Source organism: Phascolarctos cinereus, unplaced genomic scaffold (assembly GCF_003287225.1).
Source record: "Phascolarctos cinereus isolate Bilbo 61053 unplaced genomic scaffold, phaCin_HiC Scaffold_726;HRSCAF=1367, whole genome shotgun sequence".
Taxonomy (NCBI): domain Eukaryota; kingdom Metazoa; phylum Chordata; class Mammalia; order Diprotodontia; family Phascolarctidae; genus Phascolarctos; species Phascolarctos cinereus.
This window is the reverse complement of record NW_027556098.1, coordinates 312314415-312325099: the sequence shown is the minus strand read 5'-3', so window position 1 is coordinate 312325099 and position 10685 is coordinate 312314415. Positions and strand designations below refer to the sequence as shown.

The following is a 10685-nucleotide window of genomic DNA, read 5'->3' as shown; positions in this document are numbered from 1 at the left end:
GTATACTCTTTCTAACTGTCCCAATAGAGATACAGTTCTTAAGTATCAACTTCTCATGTACAGATGTAAACAATTTAACTTTATTGAATAACTTTTCTTTTCTTTTCTTTTTACCTTTGTATGCTTCTCTTGAATCTTGTATTTGAAATTGAATTTTCTGTTCAGCTCTGGTCTTTTCATTAGGAAAGTTGAAAGTCCCCAATTTCATGGAAAATCCATTTTCCCCCTGAAAGATTATGCTCAGTTGTGCTGGGTACTTGATTCTTGGTTATAATCCAAGCTCTTTTGCCTTCCAGAATATAATATTCTAAGTTCTATGATCCTTTAATATAGAAGATGCTAAGTTCTGTGTGATCCTGACTGTGGCTCTTTGATATAGGAATTATTTCTTTCTGGCTGCTTGCAGTATTTTTTCCTTGACCTGACAGTTCTGGAATTTGGCTATAATATTCTGGGAGTTTTTATTTTGGGATCTCTTTCAGGAGGTGATTGGTGGATTCTCTTTCTTTTTTTTTTAGTGAGGCAGTTGGGGTTAAGCCACTTGACCAGAGTCACATAGCTAGTAAATGTTATGTGTCTGAGGCCAGATTTGAACTCAGGTACTCCTGACTTCAGGGCTGGTGCTCTATCTGCTGCACCACCTAGCTGCCCCAGATTGGTGAATTCTTTGAATGACTATTTAAGTCTCTTGTTGTAGAATATCAGGCCTTGATAATTTTTTGAAAGATGCTGTCCAGGTTTTTTTTTTTTTTATCATGGTTCAGGTAGTCCAATAATTTTTAAATTGTCTCTCCTGAACCTGTTTTCCAGGTCAGTTAGTTGTTTTTCCAATGAGGCATTTTACATTTTCTTCTATTTTTTCATTCTTTTGGTTTTATTTGACTGATTTTTTATTTCTCATGGAGTTAGCTTCCACTTGCCCAACTCTAATCCTTAAGAAATTACTTTCTTCAGTAAGCTTTTGTATCTCCTTTTCCATTTGGCCAATGCTACTTTTTAAGGAATTTTTTTCTTCAGTGGATTTTTTTTTTCATTTGGTCCACTCTATTTTTTTAAGAGTTGTTTTCTTTAGTCAATTTTTGTGGTTCCTTTTCCAAGCTGTTGACTCGTTTTTCATGATTCTCTTGCATAACTCATTTCTTTTCCCAGTTTTTCTTCTCTCTCTCTTTTATTTGATTTTTAACATCCTTTTCTGAGCTCTTCTGAGAAGACATTTTGCATTTGAGATCAATGTAGATGTTTTGACATTGTTGTCCTCTTCAGAGTATGTGTTTTGATCTTCCCTGTTGTCATAGTAGCTTTCTAAGGCCAGGGCTCTTTTTTGTGTTTTGTTCATTTTCCAGACAGTTTGGTGACTTTTAAGGTTGAGCTTTGTTCCTGGGGTAGAGGGTAACACTGTTCCAAACTTCTTGTGCTAGGGACCAGGGACCTGGTCACTTGGTCTTGTGTGCTGAGTCCCCAGGTGCTGGCAGTTGGAAGCTGTAGTGTTCTAGCAGCTTATGTGGTATTGAGCTAGAATCAGCAACACTGTAACACTAGGGGTAGGCGTGGGGAGTCTGGTCCCTAGGGGATGCTTACTTACCCAGGTCTTGGGCTCCTTTCTTTGGCTTCTGCTCACCTGGGCCTTGCACAAGGATGTTTTGCTACTGGAGGATGTCTGTCAGCCTGGAGCTTTCCCTCTTGGGGTTGCTCTTCCCAGAGTTTTGCTGAGTCACCCGGAGATTTGGCTGCTGGAGAATGCCATTACATATGCTGGTGTTCCAAGCTGGTGTCTACAGGTTCCCCTGCCCGTACTGAGGTACTTGGGGGTCCTGGTGTTGGCACATGCCTGCTCCACCACCCTAGGATTCAGGATCTCCCCCTGGTATGCTGAGGTGGGGCTTTCTGCTGAATTGCTAGGATGCCTCCTGTTCTGTACTACTCCTCCTTCTCCAGAGAGAGAGGGGTCTTTCCCATTAATCTCTCAAGCTTCCTGGGCTATAACACTGCTACACCCCATCTTTCTGCTGGTTCAGCTCTTCCAGGGTTTTTCCTGGGGCTATATTTTCTGGGCTTTCAAAGGTCAATAAGAGAGAGTGAAAGTGACTTACTTCTTACTCTCCCATCTTGGCTCCCAGAAGCAGAAGTCCTACAATGTTCTCTTGGTTCTGTTCATTTCACTCTTCATTGTTCTGTGCAAGTCTATCAATGTTTTTCTAAGATCACTGAGGTCATCATTTCTTGTAACACAGAAGTATAGTAGTATTCCATCATGATCATACACCACAGCTCATTCAGACATTCTCCAATTCACAAGCATCCCCACAATTTCCAGTTCTATGCTACCACAAAGAGAGCTGCTATAAATATCTTAGAATATATGGGTTCTTTTTCTCTTTCTCTAATCATCTTTGGAAACAGACCTAGTACTGATATTGCTGGATCAAAGAGTTTAAGTTCTCTTTGGGCATTATTGTAGATTGCTCTCCAAAATGGTTGGATCATTTCATAGTTCCTCCAATAGTGAAGTGATGTCCCAATGTTTCCACATCCCCTCCAACATTTGTCCTATGTCTTTGGACTAGAGGCCTAGCAATGCTGATCAGACATGTTCTCAAGCTGTGGCTGTGGGCAAGGAGGACCAAGTACATGTGTGGTGAGTGTGATTACAGGAAGTAAGAACATTTTGGGTACAGCATGGCTAGGAATCCTGATCATGGCTTGGGGCAGGAGAAGAGTGTCCAAGGCCCCTAGACAGAATTCAGAAAACAATAGTAAGAAAGACCTGAGGGCTGGGGAACCATTACCCACAATTCAGGATTAAAACCTAATTACAAGAATTAACTGCTAAAAATAAAATAAAGCAAAATAAAAACAAGTAAGCAAAGGAGAAAGAACCCAACCATAGATAGCCAGTGTAGTGTAAGAGAAGATCTGGGTTCAGAGAGGGGCGGGCAACGCTGCAGCTTCCCTCAGATCAATCAGGTCCTCCCAGGGAGGAGCTAATCTTGGTGTCCTTACCTGCCAACCCCCATATCCCAAGGAGGACTGTTTTGAATGGGCAGTTACTCCTTTTCACACAGTAAAAAACTTAAAACAAACCCAATAAAAAAATCTTTCTTTCTGAACCCTTTCACCAGGTCCAACAGTCTCCTGGGGCCACTCCCACCCTTATATCTGGATGAGAGGGGAAATGGCCAGGGGCCATAGAGAGGTAAGACAATGGAGGGGAGATTGGGTGTAGCCACAAGGAAAGGGCAGTTGATGGGATTATAACCTCAGGTGAACTGCCAGAGATTTGGCATTGTGGAAAAGTCCAGGGTTTTTTCTTTCTGGGGCCCAGATCCCAACTCCATCATTCCCCCCTCAAACAAATTCTTTTGGAGTAAGGGGCAAAGGTCTCAGCAAACTGTTTCAGCTATAACCCCTTCTTTAATTACAGGTAAAGGTGGAAATACCTAGTTTTCTAAATAGCAGTTATATATTAAAAAAAAATTATAAGACAGGGTTAGCAGGGCTGACTGGTTTTACACATTTTTTCCACTGTCCTTTAGTTTCTTTCAGTTCACTTTAATGACATAACAATACAAAAGTTTACCAATTTGAAATAATACTAGAGGTTTAAAACTTGAAATAGACACATTACCAATCAGGTGGCTCCAATTTTGTCAACTGTTTCCAATTGGTCACATCTAATTAAGGAACTAATAATAATAGTTGTTAACATTTTTAGTGTCTGCCCTCTGCTAGGCATTATGTTAGGCACCTTCCAATCATAACAAATTTCAGATCCATACATTTTCCCAATTTATCTTAGTGCCAAACAGTGTAACATCACATTTCATCTAAAATATTACCAGAATGAATTAAATTACCTTTTGGTTGTGTTATGGTACACAAAAACTTTTCTCTTTTATGTGAGGCAGAAAAGATTGGGTGCTACTCAATCTGCCTTTCTTTTTCATCTGAGGGGGAAAATGTTCCCCTTTTCTTTTTCTTTCTTTCCCTCCACATTCGAAACTTGGCCACAGTTAGAATGGAGAGAGAGAGAGAGAGAGAGAGAGAGAGAGAGAGAGAGAGAGAGAGAGAGAGAGAGAGAGAGATTTTTTTTCCAAAAGTTTCCAAACCTTTTATTCTCCTAAACTTTCCTGCCTTCCTTCTACCTACTTATCCCTCTGATGGGCTTTGATTAAAGTCACTTTCCAGTACACACACAGGAACAGACACAAACACAAAACAACAAATTGCTGTAGAATCCTCAAATCATATATAGTCGTTTTCTTTTTTTTTTTATCTTTCCCTTTATACTTTGGCAAAGTCCAATTAGTTATCATCTGGATCATCAGAAAAGGAACTATGTTGCTGACCACCTGTTTTTTGGACATCCCCATGGCTCACCAGTTCTTGCCTATTAAGGCTCACCACATCTTGCCATGAGGTGGAGGCTCACTACTTCTTGTCCACTTTTGAAAATTCACCAATCTTTCCCCCTTACGGGGGGGTGGGGGGGAGGCTTGGCTAGATCTTGCCTAGGCCTCACTAGTTCTTGCTTTCTGTAGAAAGCGCATCAATCTTGCCTTCTCACCTCACTAAGCTCAGCTTTGTTTCCCTTCCCTCGGTCACCCAGAGACTCACTAGTCCTTGCCCTCTTCACGGGGGCTCACCGATCTTGTCTTACCTGGGTCTGTGTGCACAAACTTACATGACTGATTCAAATTCTTTAAATTCTTCAGTGGGTGGTGGTCATTGTTCCCTTTCTGAGGTTTCTGCTTTCAGGTATCTGTCTTTCTTTGGGTCCATTCCTTAAAAGTGAAAGGAAACTCCTAAAGCATTTCTTGGATCCCTGGCAAGTGGCTGGCGGGCACCTGTCCTATGACTGGCTGAGAGGCCCTTCTCACATAAGGAAAGAAATCCAGAGACAAGCCCCCAACTGTGTGGGACAGAGACCACTTACTCAAAAATAAAAACAAAGACTTAGATACCTTGAAAGCAGAAAGGAGTTTATTGCTTTCTCATGAGAAAGGGTACTGCCCCTTGTCACACTACACCAGCCAGGAGAGTATGAGTTCGTTACAGAAATCAAGGCTTATTTATAACCTAACGCAAGCTCCTCCTCCCTAACCCCCTTCCCCTTATCCCACTGGCTGGGCTTTCAGGGGGTACAATCTATTCATGGAGACACAATTTTGCCCAGAGACAAGAAAAGGTGGGAAGTTTTGCAAGGGCAAGCAGTTCAGGTTGGGGGTAGGGCTATTCTTTCTGCTAAGTACTTAAAAACAGGGTCTGAGCGGGGGAGGTTTCTGAAAGCAGCAATCAAGAGCTATTAACAAGAACTAATGATCCTTTGAGGAGGCTTCACTTCTGAGAGACCATCTCTCACACTTCCAAACAAAGAGCTTTGCAATTAACACATATGTCTCTGTTCCATGACTGGTCTGTTTGCCTATACTCACTCTGGCTTTACTGGTATCCCCCTGTGCTATTGCCCACTGGATTCTGGCTGACTCTGTGCTATTTTGAAATGGAAGAAGTTACTTATAGCACAGTCTCATTGGATTTCTTAATCATTATTTGGTCTGGGATGAATTTCAGGTCTTGGTAGGATTAGGTATGTAGGGCTGGACAGCCTGCCCCCTTTGAAGAAGCCATCAAGGCCTGAAGACTAAATTACTGAATTTCCCTTAAGCATCACTCTGTTCACCTGTATAATGGCCATAATAATACTTCCACTCTGTATCTTACAAGGTTGTTGGGGAGTGACAATGGGGGCAGAATTCTTTGTAAACTTTAAAGCCCTCTAGAAATGGTAGGCATTGTTTTTATGATGTGACTTATGGCTCAGGGGTCCCCACCAGGGAATTCTGTTTTGCGCTCATAGCGACCTGAATATGTGGAATGAAAGTGATGATTGCCAAAGAGATTTTTCCCTTTGACTCTGCCTCCAACCAACAGTAAACTCCCAGGAAATCTCAAAGATGTGACTTCATAGGGCTCATGCCTAGGGGCTCCCCAGGTTGATAACAGTGTTGACTCCAGATTGTACAACATAGGTGTCAGATGCAGCTGGTGATTTCTTCCGAGTAACAAACATAAGATACAGAATAGTTAACACACACACAGTAACAGATAGTTAAAAGGAAAATTCTATATTCAGGTCTTTGCCCTAGTTAAAGAGGCAAAGCTCAGAAAAAGAAAATTTTAAAGGACTTTATTAAAAAATACCACAGCAGAAAGCACTGCTAGCCCAGGGCTCAAAGACATGATTGCTTTTATTTTTTTTACATGATTGCTTTTAAAAACAACTTTTTATAATAAGAGCAAGATAATCCTTATAGTAGTATCTCCAGAAGGGAATGGATCATTGTGTCTCAGCTCCTCCCCATTTGCCTCTTCAGGAGGAAATGAGATCAGAGGTAAGGGGGATATGATGAGAGCATAACCAAGCTCTGAGAGCCCCATGGTACCTGCTTCAGCCACCTTCAAGACTCTTGGAACAAATTGTTCTTGTTGGCTCATTCCCCCACAGGAAGTATTCACAGGCTTGGGGTAGACCCCCCCCAACTCACTGATGGGTTTGAGACCCCTCCGTTACCCTTAACCTGGTTTAGCCTATCTGCTGAGATGGCTTTACTGTGGTATAGCCAGTGTGCATGCTTTAGCTTCTTGGAGCTGCAGTTGAGAATTGGGTGGATCAGATGGACACTAACTGGAGAACAGTTGGAAATGGCTCTGCTCCCCCTTACCCCCCCCTCACCCCCACCTACCAGAGGTACTTGTCAACCATTTTGGAGAACAATTTGGAACTGTGCCCAAAGGGCTATAAAAATGTGCATACCCTTTGATCCAGCAATACCACTCCTAGGTCTGTATCCCAAACAGATCCTAAAAAAAGGAAAAGGACCCACAGGTACAAAAATATTTATAGCAGCTCTTTTTGTGGTGGAAAAGAATTGGAAATTGAGAGGATTCCCATCAATTGGGGAATGACTGAACAAGTTGTGGTATATGAATGTAATGGAATACTATTGTGCTATAAGAAATGATGAACAGGCAGACTTCAGAAAAACCTGGAAAGTATGGTCTGATGCTGAGTGAAGTGAGCAGCACCAGGAGATCGTTGTACACAGTAACAGCTGCGTTATGTGATGACTGATATTGATAGACTTAACCCTTCTCAGTAATACAAGGATCTAAGACATCTCCAAAGGCCTCATGTTGAAAAATGCTATCCACATACAAAGAAAAAACTGGAGTTTGAATGCAGATCAAAGCATAGTATTTGTTTTTTTTTCTTCTATTGTGTTTTATTTCCTCTTTCTGGTGGTTCCTCCTACTGATTCTAATTCTTACTCACAAGATCACTAATGTGAAAATATGTTTAATAGGAATGTATATGTATAGCCTATATCAGATTGCATGCCGTCTTGGGGAGGGAGTAGGGGAGGGAGGGGGAAAGGGACTGATGCTGAGTGAAGTGAGCAGAACCAGGAGAACATTGAACACAGTAACAGTAATATTGTATGATGATCAGCTGTAAGTAACTTTGCTATTCTCAGCAGTACAATGATCCAGCCAGTTCTAAAGGTCTCATGACAAAAAGTGCTGACCACCTCCAGAGAAAGAACTGATGGAGTCTAAATGCAGATCAAAGCACATGATTCTTCACTTATTTTTTACTTTCTTTCATTTCTTTCTTATCTTTGTTATTCACTATTCTTTATTTTTATATTTATTTATATTTATTTTTTGGTCTGTTTTCTTTCATAATGTGACAAATATTTAAATGTGGGGATTTTTTTGTTTGTTTGTTTGTTTTTTGTCTAGGCAATGGGGTTAAGCGACTTGCCCAGGGTCACACAGCTAGTAAATATTAGGTGTCTGAGGCTGGATTTGAACTCAGGTACTCCTGAATTCAGGGCCGGTGCTCTGTCCACTGTGCCACCTACCTGCCCCTAATGTGTAGATATGTTTAACATGATTGCACATATATAACCCATATCAAATTGCTTATCATCTCAGACAAGGGGGAGGGGAGGAAGGGAGAGAATTTGGAACTCAAAATTGAAAAGAAGAATGTTAACAATTGTTTTTTACATGTAACTGAGAAAAATAATAAAATGTAATTTTTGAAAAACATAACTCAGGAAAACAAAGAAAAGTTTAAAAGTCAAAAGCTTATGGAGGAGCAGCTAGGTGGCACAGTGGATAGAGCACCGGCCCTGAAGTCAGGAGGACCTGAGCTCAAATCTGGCCTCAGACCAAACACTTAACACTTACTAGCTGTGTGACCCTGGGCAAGTCACTTAACCCTAACTGCAAAAAAAAAAAGCTTATGGAAGTGATTGTTGATGAATCAAAATAAATTAATAAAAACAAAATGAGGTAGAGGAAAAAATGGCAAGCCACTCCAGCATCTTTGCCAAGAAAGGCCAAAATGGGGTCACAATGAATCAGACATGACTGAAAAACAACAAACAAGCATTTAAATAAATATTATAAAACATCTAAAATACACATAGTCCCTTTCTACCACTCAGTCACTCATCTTCAGTGATATCTGACTCTTCGGGACCCATTTGGGGTTTTCTTGTGAAACATATTTCAATAGTTTGTTATTTTCTTCTTCAGCTCACTTTACAGATGAGTAAACTGTGGCAAACAGGGTGAAGTGACTTGTCTAGGGTCTCACACAGTGAGTAAGTGTCTGAGGGTCAGATTTGAACTCAGGAAGATGAGTCTTCCTCTAGTTCACCCAGAAGCAGGTTGTCTCCAGGACAGGCAGGAGGATCCCTGCTGGTCCCTGCTACTTCTCCATCCATCTTTTTTTTTTTTTTTGGCTAGGCAATGGGGTTAAGTGACTTGCCCAGGGTCACACAGCTACTCCATCCATCTTCTTGATCTGGACACTATGGATACCACTTCTGTCAATAAAACAAAATCAATTGTTTTATAAGGGTTAGCAATAAATTTATTAAGTAAATGGAATGCCTTTGTAAATTAAAAAATAAGAACCATTAAAGATAAATTATTTTTTAACTAATACAATATGTTGAAAGCAAATAGAACTAATTTTCTAAAGGATAAGGGAATATATTTAGGATTTCTTTGGTCTGGGGAATTCTACATGAGGAATTTCCATTAGCGTTGCTGTTCTGTGCCCTGTCTGCTACATCTAATGTTGCAAAGCACTGAGAGGTAGGTGACTAGCCCAGGGTCACACATTCAAGTTATGTGAAAATAAAAACGGAAAAGGACCCATAAGAGCCAAATCAAAGAGATTAAAAAAGTGACATAACTAATAAAATGTTAAGAAAAAAATGTTGCCATTTCTTTCTCCAACTCATTTTGAGGAACTGAGGCAAGCAGGGATAAGTGAGCTGCCCAGGGTCACACAGCTACTCCAACCATCTTCTTGATCTGGACACTATGGATGCCACTTCTGTCAATAAAACAAAATCAACTGTTTTATAAGGGTTAGCAATAAATTCATTAAGTAAATTTAATGCCTTTATAAATTAAAAATAAGAACCATTAAAGATAAATTATTTTTTAACTAATACAATATGTTAAAAGCAAATACAACTGATTTTCTAAAGGATAAGGGAATGTACTTAGGATTTCATTGGTCCAGGGAATTCTGGAGGAGTAATTTCCATTAGCATTGCTGGTCTGTGCCCCCTCTGCTACATCTAGTGTTACAAAGCACTGAGAGGTATGTGACTAGCCCAGGGTCACACATTCAAGATATGTGAAAATAAAAATGGAAAAGGACCCATAAGAGCCAAATCAAAGAGATTAAAAAAGTGATACAACTAATAAAACGTTAAGAAAATACATTTTTAAAAAGAAATAAGTTGTTTTCTAAAACAAATGTGAAGTGAATTGTTTTTCAGTCTTTTTAGTCATGTCCAACACTTTGTGACCCCATTTGGAGTTTCTCAGAAAAGATACTGGAGTGCTTTGCCATTTCCTTCTCCAACTCATTTTGAGGAACTGAGGCAAGCAGGGTTAAGCAACTTGCCCAGGGTCACACAGATATTAATTGTCTGAGGTCAGATTTGAACTTAGGAAGACCACTAACTACCATGGAATTGAATTAAAAAGACCCAATTCAACTAGACAAATAACAATCTTACTGACATACTTCAGGGTAAAAAGTCTCACACTGGAAAGACAAAGCCTCAGGCAACAGGTGACAAACCAGGGGGACCTGAAGTCCCAACTTGAGTTCCAAGTAGGTATCCTACTGCCTTCTTTTGGGAAGTCCCAGCTATTGCCCCTTGGACTCAGGGCCTCAGTTTACCAGGCCAGGAGCATGGGGAGGAGGCTGCCTCATTTAGGACAGAGCAGCTGGAGCCAGGGAGGAAGTGACAGGGAGCAGGCTTGCTAGCAATCTGGGAAGAAGAGCTGGCACCTGGGACTAGGCTGCTTGAATTAAGCACATAAGGGAGATTCAGATGAGGGAAAGTCCAATCCACAGCTGGAAATCATTGATCCAAATTTTTATTCAAGGTGAAATGACTGGAGTCAGCCTGTGGATGGGCAGGCCTGGGGAAGGGACAGGGTCTGGAGCAATATGGCTGAGTAGTGGCCAAGGGCGTAAGGGACAGCAGCCTAGGACATTTAAGGATTGATCGGGGCTGGACCAAGTCCACATTCAGGGACTGAAAGGACCAGCTCTGGGAACAGGCTGCCTGGCCAAGGGC

At 41.0% G+C, this 10685-nt stretch overlaps 1 protein-coding gene across 5 annotated transcripts in view; it reads right to left on the bottom strand.

The window, feature by feature from the left end:
• Positions 1-8040: 8040 nt before the first annotated feature.
• The window catches only part of LOC110210625 (butyrophilin-like protein 2), a 31719-nt gene continuing 29074 nt past the window's right edge, over positions 8041-10685 (bottom strand). For 3 of the 5 annotated variants that reach the window (XM_078156876.1, XM_020989665.2, XM_078156879.1), the window contains one exon: positions 8918-9418. In XM_078156876.1, coding sequence (XP_078013002.1) covers positions 9375-9418 — 44 coding nt within the window. In that variant the 3' untranslated portion in view covers positions 8918-9374. The other 2 variants (XM_078156877.1, XM_078156878.1) reach the window with 2 other exon arrangements.